General features: G+C 40.4%; 1 protein-coding gene across 1 annotated transcript in view; it reads left to right on the top strand.

Moving 5' to 3' along the window:
• The window catches only part of scaf8 (SR-related CTD-associated factor 8), a 111,272-nt gene that overhangs the window by 35,017 nt on the left and 56,984 nt on the right, over window positions 1-19,271 (top strand). The window contains exons 3-4 of the mRNA XM_084311577.1: window positions 16,515-16,559; window positions 18,240-18,401. Coding sequence (XP_084167703.1) covers window positions 16,515-16,559; window positions 18,240-18,401 — 207 coding nt within the window. The remainder of the gene's footprint in view (window positions 1-16,514; window positions 16,560-18,239; window positions 18,402-19,271) is intronic.

The following is a 19,271-nucleotide window of genomic DNA, read 5'->3' as shown; positions in this document are numbered from 1 at the left end:
TATCATTCTCGAGAATACACGTCGCGCGTCTACTGTGCCAAAGTCAAGAGAGCACATTCATCTGGGGACTAGAAAGGTGCGCTCAGTAGAGCACAGATGTCCGCCATGGCGGCAGCCACACATGTCTTCTCTCTCTCTATCTACCTCTCTCTCTCTCTCTCTTTCTTTCTCTCTATCTCTCTCTCTGATTGATTGATTGATTGATTGAAAACTTTATTAACAGATTGCAGAATGGGTACAGTACAGCTCAATACACACAATTGTTAAGGGGATGGAGACCAGAGAAAGACTTTCGTCTTGTTTACATCAGGGTCCCCCAGTTTCAATTCATCAGGACATATGACATACATGACATACAGATAGACAGTACTGCTACATCTATACATTTATGACATACCAGATTTGCAAATACAGTACTGTGTGATACAAAAAGAGTCCAGAAAAGGGAGTATATACATTTGACGTAGAAACTGTACATTGGAGGAGGTGGGGGGTTGGGTTGGGGGGGGAAACAATGTACAACTGTACAAGCAAACCTGTACATTCGAATATTGACAACCATACTAGGTAATTTACTGTAGTGTACATTGGAGGGGGTACTTTTATATAAAATGCTTACTGTGTAGCCCAGCGTTTCCGTTAGAACATATTCGTGCTGGTCTGGGTGTCCTGCAAGATTTCTATCACCGGACATATTCGAGATATTCCGGTCAGAGTTTTAAACAGCAGTCTATTATGATCACATTTTTATGAGCTAACGAATTCCGTTATAATTGGACATGTGTATTAATTACATCAAGCGAAGAATGAGAAATTGATTTGCAGAATCAAATTACTATCTCTCGCCTCTCAAGTTAGTGCGATACGCTACCAGCATCAAGCTCCCGCCCCGCAGGCTTGCGCTGCAGCAGCTCTGTCACACGCACCCCCAAATGAATCTCGAGTAGACATCGCTTCACCTCGTTGTATCAGACACGTCACACATATCATAATGTTCAACTTCACACACAGCAAACTGTAGTTGATCATCACATTGCCTCGTTTGCTAGCTCGTCGCCACATGCAGAGAGGACGAGCCACATGCGTGTAACGCATTTGTTAATTTCATTATAGGTTATAGCCTACATTTAGTTATAATCAATAACATGCATTACTATGTGACACGGCAGTCAACCAACAGTTGCATATGATTAAAAATGTCAACACTCACTCACCCCGTCTCGCGTTGTGCCTATCCGTTTTGTACCTGCGACGGCTGCGAGAACAGCGACTTTAGTTGCTGGTTCGACTTTAATAGATCCCCATTGGAACAGGCGAGGCTCGCAACGGTAGCAGCAGACTGGGGATGCTCTTTGTGGTTCAATCAATAAATTAATAGTAAAAGTACGCTCGACATTTGTTTCTTTTCCGCGGGAGCCACCACGGCATCAGCGTCAGCGGTCTCTGTGACTTCAAGTTCAGAAGACTCATCTTCGTTGTCATTATTAGACCTGCTTGTGCTTGGTTTCATGAAATATTTACTAAGCTTAGCTTGTTTCGCCATCTCTCTCTCTATTCCTCGTATACCTGTTTGTCGTTATGGTGGCCAGAGCGTGCAGGCTCAAAAAAAAAGAAAAATAAGTTTCACATCTGAGCGGCGCCATCCTATCAGAGTGAAGCAACAATTAAACTGAAAATGGAATTATTGTTTCGTTCATCGCATAGGCTATTTAATTTTAGCCGATTTTAATACAATTCAAATAATAAAATTGTGCTTAGAGGAATTATTTTCACCGGACATTAAGACCGGAGAGATTAAAATATTCGGACTTCAACATATTTTGCCGGTCAAATACCGGTAATTACCGGCTAACGGAAACGCTGGTGTAGCCACTACAGTAACATCATTAAGTCTGCTATAAGCTATTCTCCCTCATGTGTGCAGATCTTTATGCAGTTTTAAAGCACATTGGCTTTGTTCTGAATGCACTTTGTAGTTATCCTACAGAGAAAAGAAAATGCACTTGACTTGGAATTAATGTGCTGTATGCATTCAGAAGTGCTGAATAAATGTTTTATGGACCCATAATAGTGATTATTTATTATTTAAGTTAAGTTTTGCCATAATCATATATTTTTCCATAATCAGGTAGCTGAACAACATTGGTAAAAAAAAATCTATTCTATGAATCATTTTTGGCCTTTCGGCATTCGGTTTTCGGCCAACTGTTTCCTATTTTCGGTATCGGTTTCGGCCAAGAATTTCCCATTCGGTGCATCCCTACCTGAAAGGATTCTTTTTCTAGAAGAGCAACACTAGCTCCCCCCTCTACTGATGGCCCTGGTGGTAATGCCAGTGTCTCCTTTTTGTTCAATGTCACTGCCTTTCTTATTAGATTTCTTATTGGCTACAACTTTGCCACAGTAGGCATTAATCACTTAATTAATAGTTCAAATGTCTGTTCCATTCCCGTTTGCACACGCAGATGATACACACACACGCACACAGTGGGCCAGTGACTTTGGTGGTATGTGCTATTGCACAGATGTGTGTCCCGTTCCCGTTTGCACATGCACGCACAGTACAAATATACATTTATTAAAAAAAAAAAAAAAAACTGTTACTTGAAATATTTTCACTGTGCTCCTAAATATTTTTGGGTGCTCCTAAATTTCTTTGTGTGCTCCTAAATTTTTTCATTTAGGAGCACCTGTGCCCCTAGTGAAAAAGGTTAGCGTAGAGCCCTGTTGATAAGTAATTTATTTCCCAGACTAGCTGACTGTTTTAGCTCCACTCGCCCCCCTGCCTGGGCGAACTGCCAGGTTCAACCGGGTTTTGGATCTAAATGAGAGCAGCAGGCGCGAGTTACTAAGTGAATCAAATTTGTATTCCCTATTTTCAATGTTCTGTAACAGTAGAACCAATGCTACCTGAGGACAGCAGTTCTGCCAGTTTGAAAAACAAAAGCACACATTGCACAAATTGATGTGCATTACAGAAGTAAAGTGAACCTTAGTAAACCTACCTTACAGTTTCTTAGAATATATGGATAATTTGAACTGTTGCCCGACTCTACTGTTGAACTCTGATGCAATATATATATACTGCAGAAGTAGTCACAGCCCCTAATTTAATATTGGGCTAATGCTGATGAAGAGAATTGTCTATTTATTTTAAGGGTGATTAGTGTGTTAAATAGCTCTACATTCTTACAGTGTTTGGCCTGTAACTAGGGATGCCCCCCGGACCCCGGTTTTAAACGGGAACCGGTACTATATTAGAAAATACCGGAGTATTTATAAGCTCAGACGTCCTCGGTACTGCTATCGATACTCTAGAGAAATTATTATTATTATTATTATTATTTAAAAGTTGCGAACGATCTCTCCTCTCTCTGTCTCTGCACGAGAAGCAGCGAGTCATTATTACACACACTCCTCGCGAGTCGCGCTACACATACATACGGGTACTCCTTAATGAAAGCGCTGTCAATAGTATGCAGCTGCAGCACGTCAGACAGCAGCGCTTACAAGCCCTGCACATACAAGCCCCGCACACCTGATGTGCTGCAGCTGGAAGCATCTCAGCGCTGTCTCCGTGCCGACGCGCGCTGCACACAGACACAGACAGCTCTGCATGGACTGAGTCGTGATGGCGGATAGAGCGAAGCGTTCACAAGTGCAACAAAACATTTGCCAGTAAGGGTGGCAATACGAGCAATCTATCAAAACATTTGTTTGCAAAACACTATATTAGTGTGCAGAAATGCGCCGTATTCGACTGCCTTGCGCGCAGTGGTTCATCTGCATCCACGTCCACTGCAGCCGGTAAGCCAAGATACGGAGTTTCCTAGGCTAATAACGAATTATTACAAATAGGCTAATAAACAAAATAATTGTTTAGCTACAAATACTACAATCTAAAAACTTTTTATAGATCGTCAAGCTGAGGTCAGCCACCAATGTGTCCCAGGCCAGTGAGCCCACCACACATCCTCCCTCTATACCTCCACCACCCAAAGTCCTTTCTCCCTAGCAGCTAGAGGAAAGATGACAGAGGATAGGGTGAACGAGTGTCACAGGGCTGTGACAAAGTTTGTTGTCAAAGGCCTGCACCCGTTCTCTACAGTGGAGTCCAAGGACTTTAGGTAACAACTAATCATTCAGTGTATATCGTTTTTTTTGTATACATAGTTGTCTAACTTGTCTGTTGTTGTTATAAGTTATTATTGAAGCAGCTATTCCCACCACTCCACACACATTTACAATAATTCAATCATTTCTAATCTTTACTGTAGGGAGATGACCAATGCTCTCAACTGCAAATATAAAAATCATAAAAAAAGTATAAAAAAGAACCGATAAGAGTATCGATAAAGTACCGAACCGTTAAGCAGTATCGATAGGAGTAGTAGTATCGATAAAATCCTAACGATACCCATCCCTACCTGTAACATAGGTCTCCCAGTCCCTCCGCTCTGCAGTAAACACAAAATAAATGTTCTGGTTAGGGCTGTACCTAATGTCATTTTTTAACATTCGAAGCTTCGATTGAAGTATTCGAACGAAGCTTCGAATGTCTATATATATATATTCAAACTAAATCCAACATTTTTATAAAGTGATTATTCTGATTAAATGAGTCTCTTTTATTAAATCAACTTTCTTTAATGAATATAACTCATCAGTTTCGTCAACATAAATAATCCATTAAGGGCACGGTTGGTATGAAAGTGATGGTGACGTAGGGCTGGGCGATATGGAAAGAAATCATATCGCGATAACGATATGATAATGTTATCATATTTCTCGATATCGATAATTATCTAATTGTTATAAGTATTAAAAAAATTTTTTTTTTTTTTTTTTGTATTATAAACAACAGATGTATGTTTATTTTGCAGCAATTCTTTGTCATTGCCGCCATCTTTAGTGTTGCATCCACTCACACTCCATTTCTCAGGCTGCAGCTGGTTTAAAAGCTAAAGTAAACCAGCTTCTCTGCTGGCTGTGGCTCCAGGGCCCTGTTTCTTGTACGTGGTTCAACTAAGTCGATCAAGATGTCATTATCCAGCTTCAGTTAACCCGATGTTTGAAGCCGGGATTTTCCTGTTCCAAGAAGGTGGATTCAGTCTCGTTAACTCAAGCCAGACTTGATTCTCAGGATCAGTGCGCGCGCCCGCCTCAGCTGAGAAGACAGCAGGTGTCGATCGCAGAAATCCTGATTCTCTAGCGGCATTGATTGATTAATTGATTTAAAACTTTATTAACATATTGCAGTACGGCTCAATCGCCTCGCCGACAAGTTAAATGCGTTATCTATAGGCTAATTTTAAGTCCCTCATTACCTCAATCAATCAGATTATATTTCTTTAAACTTGCCTGCTGGATTGAATAATCAAATGAGATCTTGCTAGCGAAAATAATTAGTTAACTGTTATACAGAATTACGATACGGCTCTCTTACCCATTGATTGATGTATAGTCAATCTTTAACTTATCTCCAATGTGGTCTAACGGGTTGTTCTTTTGACTTTCACACAGACGACCGGGGTTCAAGACCCTAGTCGTCTCCTTCTTTTTGCAATATAGGAATAATTCAATTTGGTGCACGTTGAGAGCTATATAAAGAATGACATCCTCAATGCATGTAGATTTATAATATTTTAACTTAAAACCAGGCTACTTTGGCGTATAATCATTAATATTATATTAAAAAAAATCATATTGGAAAGACCGGGTTTTGAACCCCGGTCGCTGGGTTGGCAGGCTTGAGCACTACCGCTGGACCACTGTGCCAGATGGGATAAATTCATTGTTTATACATTAATGGACCCGTGTTTAGAATATCCTTTGTTATGAATGAAGTTTATCTCTTTATCCTCATTCATTAATGTGACGTCAACGGCTCATTCAATTTCTCAAATCCGTCAAACAGCGCATCTCATCAGACATCTTAATCCCAGTTACAATTAAAATAACCACATAATGTGTACATCGCACGAGCGAGCGCCACTGTCGCCACGCTATATATAACGTGCATTATTTAGGACAAAGTGAATTTAGTATCAGCATTTTGGGTCTATTTTACATTTCAAAAGCCCCCTCTGGAAGAATGGAGCACAAGAACGTAATTCAGAATGGTATAATGCAGATCGTAGACTGTGGGAATAGTTTCAGGAAACGGGCCGTCAATTCTTTGCGGGGGCGTGGCGATGGTTCAGGCTAAGTTGAACTTGAACTCTGCTTTCGACCAGGCTCAAACTTTTGGATATGTTGTCATGGTGATTTGGAAAATCCACGTACATGAAACCGGAAAGTCCGGCTAACCCAGTTATCCAGTTAAAGTTATCCGGCTAACTCAGTTATCCAGGTACAAGAAACAGGGCCCAGGGGAGTTGAACAGTTCTGGCTCTGCTAGTTTATTTTCGATCTTTTGGCGCTTTTTTGGTGGACAAACCACTGCACATGTGCACCGTGACTCGTGACTGGAGTCTAGTTCTGCTCGCACACATAGCCTACTGTGTACAGACGGTTTCAAACTGTATTTTAAATTAGAAAGCAAACAAAATAAATGGACAAGAGAAAAATAAATCTCAATTTGGTCAGTATTGTCATTTGGACAAGCAAAGCCATTACTTTAAGTTGCAGGCAAGAAAGACAAGTCTGTCCACTGTCTCTGGTTTTAAAACTGCCCTGTTGCACGTAAAAAAAAAAAAAAAAAAAATGATTTTTTTTCTTTTCGATATCGATTATTAAAATATATTGCGATATTTATTGTTATCGTTATATCGCCCAGCCCTAGGTGACGTCTTATGTATAATATTATAATATTAGTGTAGCCATTGGTTTAAACAGATTGAAAAAAATAAAAGATTATTAAAAATAAAAAATTCGAATGTTTTAGAATTCAAATGTCAACATTATGATCGAAGCATTCGGTACAGCCCTAGTTCTGGTATCCCTTCCAACTTTATCCAATCAGGAGAAGGAACCCTATATATTTGTACTTATTTAAAGAAATCTTGCCAAGCCAAATTATCTTGCTGCACTAGCAGATTACTTTACTTGTTTCAAGCACATATTTGTTCATAACTAATTTGTATTTCTCATTTTGGTCTGACCATTTTTGCAGTGTTTGATAAAGTCTGAATGGGATTCCAGAAAATGTTGTTTTCTGTTTACTGAGGGGAGAGACTGCGAGACCCATGTTACTGTCCAAATACTCTGTATCAGTGGTGGCTGTCAGAATGTAGAGCTATTATTTTAACATGTAGACCACTTACTTAGAAAATACCATTTATTGCACCTTTAACACATTGAGTGCCACGCCCCTTCCGGGAAGTGACCACTTCCGTGCCATCCATTAAACCCATGTAAACGTAGTTGTACTTTGTACACCTAAACCTATATTTTATAGTATAGCTATGGCTCTAATAACGCCTCATTGAGCTGCTTCTGGTCAACGTGCAAAAAACAGATTCTTTTTTCATCCGTACATTTCCGTTTTATACAGTTTTGAATATGAACATAGTCCGGCCGCTTCTGAGCAATTCCAGGGAAAATACACAAGCAGCGTTTTTGTGTAATTCAATAAACATGTTGTAATTTTTCGCCTGGTTATCGGATCTTCCTGAAATCAATGCTAGATCATCACTATCATCCTTTGTCGTGCACGCATGCAATGCGATTTAGACCCCCCCCCCCCCCCCCCCCTCCTGCAACCCAACGGAAAACAACCAAACAGCTATAACACAGATAGCTTCAATCGCAGTAGAAATAAATATCAGATCAACGGAAGCTTTCATATATTGTCCTTACCTGGTCTCTGAAGTAATGAAAAAAAAAAAGGAATCCAATAATCTCATCGCCATTCCAGTTATCCACAGTGATCGTGCCTCCGATGTTGAAGGACATTGCTCTTCAACGGGCGGGCGGGGTCAGTAGTCCAAAGCATCCCTACAAGCGTGTGTTTTGCTGGAGTGTTTAGGACCCGCCCCCATGCCGCAGCTCGTTAGAGAAAAGAAACCAACCCGTTTCTAACGGGGTGCATTACTGGCCGAAGGCGTTAGAGGGCGGTATAATACCGTCTGCCAGCTCAGACACACTCAGAACAGTATGCACAAGGTGCCCCGCTGAATTATGAATGGCAATAGATAATAAAAGAAATACCGTGACAGAAACGTAGATCTACGTTTCTGGCACTCAACCGTCGGGCGACAGAAGCGTAGATCTACATGAGCGGCAGTCAATGTGTTAAGACACGAATGATCTTAAAAGTAAAGAACTATAATTCCCCTTAGAGGTAAGGATTCTTATTGTACGTATTTTATGTTTTATCCCTCAGCTTCCCTTTTGTGCTTGTGCCCCTGCCCATTTCTGCTCATTTGGATGCTCAATTGATACCGCAGCTATGATGTTTTAACTAGGGATGCACCGATTGACTTTTTCAGTCCTGATACCGATACATGGGCTTTGAGTATCGGCCGATACCGACTACCGATCCGATACCCATTGTCAACTTTGCTCTAAAATCCCTTCATTATTGGCTCAATGCCCAAGTAGGTCGGCATAAATCCAATAGGAAGGGAATACATTTATTATTAACCTGAGAATGTCTTGGCAGCAAACCAAGTAGCATGTTTATGATGAAAGTGGTAGCTATAGTAATTCAGATCTCCTTACTGTACAGTATATTATCCTGTATATTACCTGTACGTTATATTATCCTGTACACAGTATATGGCTGATTTCCCAGTTCTGGGGATGAAGTCCTGTGTGAGATACTCTAGTACAGGGGTGGGCAACTTTGTATATGGTGAGAGCCACAAAATTTCCACACTAAATCTGGGGGGCCGCATTGTTTATCGGCAGTCCCGCCAGTAGTACCCCATCACTCAAATAGCCCATAATATCCACAGATGTGATAAATAAGGCATATAAACTATTATAATTTGTAACTTTGTTTTTATTCCATTTCAAACGCATTTAGTAATGCTTAATTTCAACTTTATAAATTTTTAAATACAGCTCAAGTATTGCTGTGTAACCCAAATATATACAAAAATGACATTTATAATTAAGGCTTCTATTAAAATAAATGTATGAACTTAAAGCCCACTGCTCAACAAACAAGCTGCATTTCACTACAACAGTAAATCAAAAGTGCAATAATAAATTATTTTATTAAATGTATAAACTTTTATCCTGCTACTAAACAAAACATTCCTGAGTGCCTCCCATTGACCCTTTATCAAACTGGCATGACATTCACCCCCCCCCCCCCCCCCCACACCCCCACAGTGGGTCAATAATGGTTCTGTCTTTAATGAGATACTTGTGGTCTCTCCTGTTGGCGCACAATAGAAGGAATGTCAACTTCAATGTTTGTGCATGCGATCTGCATCAGATGAAATAACGTTTTATTTTTGTGTGCACATCCGTGCGCGTACTTCTCAGAAAAGTGCTGGGACGGCGTGGTACCACATGGCACTGCACTGCTGATTATTAGTGACCCACAATAGATGGAAATTATGTTAGCGAACTTACCTGATGTATAATGCAGTGCAGCATTGTACACTCAACGCCACTCTGCCTTAGAAGCCCGGCGAATCCTGTGTGTTTTCCTTTCATTGCGGGTGCTCCATCGGTAACAACAGCGGACAGTTTATCAAACCCCCCCATATTGCTGCACGGCACTTTCAACAGTGTTGAATATGTCCACACACTAGGGCTGACCCCTATTAGTCGAATAGTCAACTAATCGATCGAAAGGAGCCATAGTCGACTGCCAACCTCTTTAGTTGAATGCAAAAAAGATATATATTATAATTATTAAATTTTTTATAAATATTGACCTGGGGCCGCATGGAGCGTCAGTGAGGGCCGCATGCGGCCTGCGGGCCGCCTGTTCCTTAATGATAAGCAAGCAGTGCAAGAATGCGGAAGCATTCTACCGTAGTGGCGTGCGGTAATGCGCCTTTCATTTTCCGCCGCCCAGCGCTCAGGTGCGTGCGTGCGCCGGCGTGCTCGCGCGAGGTGCCCGCGCATGCGCATGAGATCCCGCCTTGGTTCGACACGAGCGGAGCTCAATATATATAAGTCACCGCCCCTTATTCAGTATCGAGAAATAGCTCAATTGGCAACACTGCATGGCTGTGGATCCTACAGCTCGTTTGCTGGCGAGTTCGAATCCCATAAAATATATTTTTTTTTAACGTGATTTTTTTTTTAACGTGTATTCTTTCGCCGGTTAAGGTTAGACATGGTTAAGGTTAAGGTTAAGGTTAGGCATTGTTTCGGAGTTGGTTAAGGTTAGAACGGTTAAGTTTAGGCGCTGTTAAGGAGCTGGTTAAGGTTAGAGTTTGTCAAAGAGAATGGCAATATTCTTTCTATGGTTAAGGTTAGGCATGGTTAAGGTTAAGGTTAAGGTTAGGCATTGTTTCGGAGTTGGTTAAGGTTAGAACGGTTAAGTTTAGGCGCTGTTAAGGAGCTGGTTAAGGTTAGAGTTTGTCAAAGAGAATGGCAATAGACAGCCTATTTCCGCGCGACAGCTCCCAAAGCGGGCCTGAAAAGAAAGGCGCTTTACCGTAGTGGCGTGCGGTGACGAATGCTTCCGCATTTTTGCACTGCTTGCTTATCATTAAGGTAGACGCCTGCGGGCCGCCAGTTGCCCCTCCCTGCTCTAGTATGAAAATTGGTTGCCTAGAAAATGTCTTAATCAAACAAAATGTACTGTATTAATATTGAGCCTTATTTCTAAATGGTAGGGCTGTACCGAATGCTTCGATCATAATGTTGACATTCGAATTCTAAATCAACATTCGAAATTTAAAGGGGACATGCATTATAAGGGCGCGTTCACACCTACCCTGTTTGGTCAACTTTTAGTCGGGAGTGTCATGGTTTCTCCATAGAGCCCAGTCATACTTTTTTAGAGCAGCAGCCCATGCAGGTAGGGGGCAACTTGGTCACGTGACTCAGTTGGTATTGCTGATTGGCTCGAACACGGTATGTTTGTATACAGCGAACCGGTCTATAGGGAGGTGTAGTGGTTACGTCATTTTCGTTTTTTCCTCTTCCACCCTCTGTTCCACTTAATGTATTTCCCCATTGACCATTTCTAAATCTGCTCGTTTTAGATAAATAAAGCATTAACGTTCGCATGGTGTACCTTTCTGTGCGTATTTATCCACAATCTATAGCTCAACATGAAAATATTCGCAATTAATTGTAAAGGTAGCAAAATAACAACGTTTATTTTTTCATTCACTGGGAAACTACACTGCTATTTGGCGCTGCTGACTGACGTCACCACAGCGTAGCCTCCTGCCTATAGTCACAGACCTAGGATCAGATTTCCCTTACATTCCATAAGCTTAACAATTCAGTTCCCATACACATTAGTAATTCTTAATATGTTATGTAAATTATTGTAAACGGGAATAAAAGGTACAGATAAATGTTTTTTCTTTATTTAAATCACAAACAAGAAATTGTCATATAACACACGGCAGGTCTTAAAGTTCAGACAAATGGCTTTCAAACTAATTGTCTCACAAAATTCCACTCGAGCTTAAAAATTCAAATAAGATTGCAATAACCTCAATTGTTTAGAAGAAGGGGAAAAAAGTGCTGTGCTTGACTTGGCAGCATAGACTCCTATGAAAAAATAACATTGTATTACAGTTAGCAAAGTACAATCCTTCACTTTTTTATGTCTATTTTAACACATTCAGCTCAGCTCCAGTAGCCTAAATCCAGGTTGTATGTCTATTACTCATTATTATTATTATTATTATTACTCGACATTAAAACTGAAAATTACATTGAAAAAATAAAACGTAATAATAACAGATTCCATAGTTGGGGCCCTATATGCTTATTGAATCTATTTGAATAGCAATAACTATTTAAATGTGTTGCTTGTCTTATTTCTGCTTAAACTGGAGTTATTATATAATAACATTGCTGTACCTTTTTGCATGTGCATGCTCCACCTCGATGTGGCCAATTAGGATATTGATAGGTCTCCCGTTGTGCAATATGCGGCTGTAGACGAGCTCGCACTCAGAGACGTCTGTATCTCCGTCGATCATGAAGCTCATGTAGATGTTCTCCGCAATCTGAAGGGACGTCTGAAGGGACGTCTTCTTTTTTAATGTGTCTGCAATTAGGGGTGCATGTATTGGTCGGGTATCGGTATTGGCCGATAAGTGCCTTGTTGACTGCAATCGGCCTATCGGCCGATAAGCTCGAATGTGCCGATGGCAGTAGCCAATAAATATCCATCAATTTGTGTAGCGTCAAAAGACAAAAAAAAGTTCACTTGCGACCTGCACAACGCCGTCCCCAGTCCCCCCCCACACACACACACACACACACACTAAGGCTGAGCCCGAGCCGAGGCGCACGCCTCTCTCCTTCCCGTCGACCAAGAGTGAATACCTGTTATTGAACGTGTAACACTAACTATATAACTTTAATGCCACAAAACGAATTCATTTGTTTATCTAGCCCCTTACGTGACTGCGGTGTGCAAGGGCTATTGTTTATCATAAGTAGGAACTTTATGCAGTACTCAGTAGCTTGTTTATTTTCTTCTGAGTGCTTTGTTTAATTACATGTTTACATGAACAGCCACCACTGTAAACAACATGTTTTTTCACCAATAGATTATGCAATGCCGCCCACCGTAGGATCTATAATAAAAAAAAAAAAAAAATTATATAAAAAAAAGGTTTAATAAAAAAAAAATTGTATTAAAAAATTTACAAAAAACGAACGTTCGAACGTTCGTTCGATAAACCCTGGCGAACGTTCAAACCCTAAAAACAGGGTTCGGGCTCAGCCTTAACACACACACACAAGCTACTGCATCAAAGTTACTACTTATGATTAACAAGGCATTCGTTTTGTGGCATTAACGTTATATAGTTAGTGTTACACATTCAATAACATCAGCATATTATTTACCCGAACGTAGCAAGCATTACGCGTTCATACTAGCTCAGTTCCTTCCGTTGCTCATAGAGCCCTGAGTTTTACCCATTCTGCAATCTGTTAATAAAGTTTTCAATCACACATGTATAGAAAGGCTTTGTTTTATTATAACATTCGTTGCAGTAAAATCATTATGCCTCGTTTAAGTCATCCTGCGGAGCTAAAAGCTAAACGTCGGCCGCGCCGCCGCCGTTGTTGTTGTTGTAGAATACCGTACTTTTCGGACTATAAGCCATGGCTTTTCCCCCCATTTTTCGACCCTGCGGCTTATATAACGGTGCGGCTTATATGTGACTTGACGTGACCAAACCCGAAAATGTAAAAATCTAAATATTGCTTTTTTGACTGCATTGAAATGTTATTTATCTGTTCCCTTATTTGCTAAACTTAATACAACTTGTAAATTAGTTAATTCTTGTTATTTGTCTGACAGTATTGTGTCCCAATGCTAATTACATATGGTAATTAAACATTAAAACACCTGCGGCTTATAGTCCAGTGCGGCTTATATATGTACACATCATTAAATTTAGCTGCTGCGGCTTATAGTCAGGTGCGGCTTATAGTGCGAAAAGTACGGTACCTCTCGTCAAAATCAATGGCGGACAAAAGCGGAAGTAAATTGCCGATTGGTGGTAACAGCAGAGGCGGGTGCAAGCGGTGTGTGACGTAATTGGCAGAATCGACTGTCAATCAAAATTTCATTGGTTGAGAGCTCTGGTTGAGACAATAGTATCCAGCTGCAGCCCAGCCGGTAGACCATACTGGGAGAACTAGTATCTAGCTGCAGCCCTCCTGCAGAACATACTGGTAGAGAGATAGTGCTATTTCTTGATGTTTCCTTTTTTTAAGTAAGTAAAGAGGCCTATGTTCATATCGGTGAGCACAATTTGTAACAGAAATATACAGTAGTTTCATAAAATAAAATAAAAATATTACCAAAAAAAAATATTACCAAAAAAAAATATTACAAAAGAAATATATATATATAAAAAAAAAAATGCCACAAATATCGGTATTGGTATCGGCCGATTGTGTTAGTTGAACAATCGGTATCGGTGGCAAATTTTCGTATCGGTGCATCCCTATCTGCAATCACTCCTATGAACAGGCACAGGCAGTGTCGTTGCTGTACGTCGGGTTGACGTTTAAGCAGTTTTTTTTCATTAGGGTGATCTGCGATTTGAATTTAGTAAACGCCAGCTCTTCTTTTGCGATATTATAAGCAGTGGAGAGGCACTGTTGATGTGCTGGCAACACACCTGTCACGACACAGTATGTGTTTTTTGGAGACACTATGCTTTTTTTAATGTTTCTATTCTGAATGTTGATGATCTGACAGCAAACGCAGTACTGCCAGCCATATTAGGACCACACTCCTTGCAATACATGCAAACCATACTGTTTGTCGCTTTATCGTAGCGGAGCCAGGGAAATTTAACCAGCCATTCCTTCCGAAAGGTATATTTTGGTTTCACAGTGGCGCAGTGGTGTAATTCAGTGAATAACAATCGGAGCCAATCAGAAAACATCCAGTCTCACTGCGCTGATATTTGGTCTCAAAATGCGACCAAAACGGGCGCACCCTGGAGCCCTGACTAAGTATTGAGTTAATTTCAGTTAATATGTTCAATACTTTTTTCCTATGTCATTCCACTTTATTACACATACCTTTATTTATGTATGGACTTTAATGTTTAGATTTTGTCTGGATTCCCTGAGTTAATACCAAAGTCTGGTGAAAATGTCACTTGAATGGCCACATTGGAAATATATTTACGGGACAAAATGCTGATGTGTTCAATACTTATTTCCCCCATTTGTAAATCCCTATACGGGTGGAACAACCAGTGATGTCAGACTACACCTCCCTATACCATATGATATCAGATTGACAAAAGTCTGGATACAATATCTTTCAACATAGCCTACATGTGTTTTTATTAGTGCTGTCAATAGATTAAAAAAAATTAACTAATTAACCTCTCAATTTTCTGCAATTAATCTAGATTAAAAATTGCATTTTTCGACTCAAGACCGAAGCTTGTAACAGATATTTACTTGAGTAAAATCATGGAATTAATGTAAAATCAACACAAAAAGTATATTTAGATTCAAAGACTATTTTAATAGCTTTCTTTGAATACAGTTTCTCTCCTGTGAAATACAAATGTTCAACAACCATCAACATTGACTCAGCTAGACCTCTTTCTTATATCTGCGGCGCTAACAGAAATAAAAACAACCCAGGCCTATGTTAAAGTGCAGATTGGCTTAGAGGACGATAATGTCTTGTATGAACTACCAGTAATATAAATCATTAACAACAATTTTTTTTTTCATCATGATTTTCAAAAAGGTGAATGAGTCAATGCAAAAAAAGAACAAGCAAATATACTGCTGAAAGTTCAGAACGTTGAAGTTTTTCACTCCATAGATTAATCTAGATTAATTTATTTTAATGCTTTAAATAATTTAAATTAATCTCAAGTTAAAGCATTAACTTTGACAGCCCTAGTTTTTATATATATTGGGCCTATTTTCTACTACGATCAAGTCATTATCATTGATGCGCTAAAAGCACATCTGATTGAGACTTTAAAATCTTTGTGCTGACGTGTTACATTGAATGATAACACAACTGTGATTCACAGTTTCAGCCACAAAGAATTTGTCCTTTTTGTGCATTTTTTGGATATTCTATGAACATTTTAATTTACCACTTGAAGCATGAGTGGTTTTGACCAAGTATTTTCCACAGTTCCCCTTTCCTGGGATCATTCATCTAACCAAATATGCAACCGTTGAACATGTTTTAAAGGGGAACTCCACTTTTTTTTGGAAATTAGCTTATTTAACATCTTCCCTGGAGTTAGACAAGAAGATGCATACCTTTTTTGTCTCTGTGCGTGCATTTTAGCTTTGGGAATAGACGCTCCGTTAGCATAGCTTAGCTTCATCACTGGAAGTGAGGCAGGACAGTAGCCTTACAGTGCCTTACAGTGTATTGCAAGGTCTGACATTGACCAAACTTGATATGCATGACCTTGGTGGGCTCTAGGTCAACTCCTGAAAAGGGGGTCAATGTCAGACTTTGCAATCAAAAGTTAGGGGGCTAATAACCCTTGCCATAATTTCAGTGCGCCCCTAACTTTTGATTGCAAGGTCTGACATTGACCCCCTTTTCAGGAGTTGGCCTAGAGCCCACCAAGGTCATGCATATCAAGTTTGGTCAATGTCAGACCTTGCAATACACTGTAAGGCACTGTAAGGCTACTGTCCTGCCTCACTTCCAGTGATGAAGCTAAGCTATGCTAACGGAGCGTCTATTCCCAAAGATAAAATGCACGCACAGAGACAAAAAAGGTATGCATCTTCTTGTCTAACTCCAGGGAAGATGTTAAATAAGCTAATTTCCAAAAAAAGTGGAGTTCCCCTTTAAGTGGTGAATGTTTTTACAGTGCTCCCTTGAGATGCCGTGGTTTTGTTTGGGTATCACAATTTGTGTTCTCTCGTTTTCTCTTCTGTTTCAGTTTTACAAGCATGTTGTCCAGAGTGTGGAGAAATTTGTACAGAAGGTAAGCTACTATAATTTAAAGGGTTTCAGTTAGGGATGCACCGATCCGACTTTTTCACTCCCAATACCGATACCTGGGTTTGGGTTGGGTATCGGCCAGACCACGTGAGCGGATCGGCGCGGCCGAGAAATCCGCTCTTCGCTCTTTAAAGCTTGGTCCGCTCCGCTAATCGCTCATGTTGACCCCGCCCCCAAGTCGCTCTCCGCTCGCTCCCCACTCACCTTGAATTGAGCGCTCCCCGCTCCCCGCGCCAGATCACTCGGCAGTTTTTCTTTTTCTTTTTTGGAGCATGGTGTAAATGAGCTCAAACTACAACAGTCTACACCCCCTGGGCCCCTTAACAATTGTTTGTATTGAGCCGCATTGTAATTGTAGCCATTCTGCAATGTTAAATAACGTTGTTTATCCATTCACTAGTTCTATTAAGCGATGATAGGCTAGCCGAGCCACAATGCTATGGTCGCTGCCATTAACGTTAGCATGTAAGCTAACGTCAACAACAATGGCGTCGATACCTTTTCTAACAGGAGAGTGAGTGTGGGCGTCATAGATATCTATGGTGGGCGTCTCTACAGTGACGAAGCCTGAACCCTTCTCATTGGTTGAAAATGGCCTTCATGTTTGTACATCGCCATCTGTTGCTTTGACATTGTACTGCATGTATATATTACATCAACAGTGTTAAACCACTGTGAGCGGCCTGGAGTGGATTGGAGCGGAGGAGAACTCTCGCTCCGGACGTCGCGCCGACTCATTTTAAAACCCACTCCTCGCTCACGTCAAAACCGGCCGCTCCGCGCCCCGCGCCGCTCACGCTCCGATCCGCTCACATGCACTGGTATCGGCCAATACCGATACCGATCCGATACCCATTGTTCAATTAAAATATATATATATAATTTAAATCCATGTTTTTTTTTAAATATTAAAATATATTTTGTTTTTAAGAATTGTAAAGGATCACAAGTGTTTTATTTGTTGTAAACAAAGACAGAAAATAAACTTCATTCAATTAATAAACTGTATGCCTCACTGTCCTGTGTGGAAGAGACTGGGATCATTCTTTTGTGCAAGGCTTGACTTAAAACATTACTTTCCTAACTTAGTGAAACTAAATGTAACAAATTAACACATACTGAATTGTTATTTCTTATTTTATTTATTATATATTTTTTTTTACCGATATCCGATCCAGCTATTTTACTGATATCGGCAGCCGATACCAATATCGGATCGGTGTATCCCTACTTTCAGTCCGACCAACCCCAAACAGAGCAAGCTATAGGGGGTAGATACATTTTTATTTTATTTTTATTGCTAGGTTTTAGTGAGTTTTTCCTTACCTTCGTGTGGGGTATGTCTGGGAGTGTTGCATTTATTTTATTTATTTAAAAAAATCTGGACTTTATGGTGTTTTTGTTTTGTTGATTTATTGTGATGTTCCTTCTTGACTTGTTTAAAGAAGACATGTCCGGCCTATGACATTAACGTGTGTTGTCGGGCCTTACAAATAAATTTGATTTGATTTGATTCCCATTCCTATGTTCTAACATCTCAGTCATGGTCAGAACAGAACATGTTTCAGTAAAATAATCCAAAATCTAAAATACATTTTCTAAATGGAAATTGGAGAGAACTTTCAGTGACACTTACCGGTACATTGCATCTCTGTTCCAACAGTGCAAACCAGAATACAAGGTCCCGGGGTTGTACGTCATCGACTCCATCGTCAGGCAGTCGCGGCACCAGTTTGGCATAGACAAGGATGTGTTCGCCCCACGCTTCAGCAAGAACATCATCGGAACTTTCCAGTACCTCTACCGCTGCCCCTCAGATGACAAGGTATGTTAGGATTCCTGATTTTTTTCCCTTAAAGTTACAGTTCACGGGAAAAAAATTTAAAGATTAATTTTTTTGGCGTTTTATCGCTTTATTTCTACTGGGCAGTCCAGTAGAGAGAGACAGAGGAGGAATGGGAGACAGAGTGGGGGGGGAAGACATTCGGCAAATAACGACGGGTTCGGGAATTGAACCCGGGTCGGCCGTGTCGCGGCTGAGCGCGCTATGTGGTTCGCCACTGGGGCGCCCCAGTTCACAGAACATTTTAAAGAGGAAAAGAATATATATCTGGAGTGCTACCTATCCATCTTGATAGTTTCAGTGTGATTTGCCTAGTTCTGCCATCACTCCAATACAATGCAGCTAAATGGCATTCGGTTTGTGGCACTTGAAGTGGCCAAAAGAAAACATTTTTAAATACTCAAAAGCAGTGTCTCTTTCCAGAAATCATGACCTGGTTACTCAAGATAATCCACAGATCTTGTTGTGAGCAGTTTCATGTAGGAACTAGAGCTGTCCCCGAAGCCCTGTTTTTCCGGATTCGAACTTCGGCAGGGTTTTTCTAACAGACGAACCATCGTTTTTAATCGTATGAATAATTTTTCCGGTTCAGTACTGTCAAGTCTTGACTTTAGGCACATTTACGCAATATAACGTAGAACATATGCGCATATTGCTGCCGTTAAAAGTGGTTAGTAAAAGTAGTAGTACATCTACTTACTGGTCACAGGAGTCTTCAATAACGTTTGGATGGTAATCCATTTTGTGAATGCATTTGTTGAAATAGCATCTTTGTTGGCAGACTGCTCCTGCTATCTTAACGTTAGCAAGCTAAACATGCATAGCGTGACTAACGTGCATAGCATTGATTAA

This window comes from Notolepis coatsorum, assembly GCF_963971535.1.
Source record: "Notolepis coatsorum genome assembly, chromosome: 3".
Taxonomy (NCBI): Eukaryota; Metazoa; Chordata; class Actinopteri; order Aulopiformes; family Paralepididae; genus Notolepis; species Notolepis coatsorum.
Note: the sequence above shows the minus strand (reverse complement) of the source record. Positions and strands in the feature narration are given on the sequence as shown.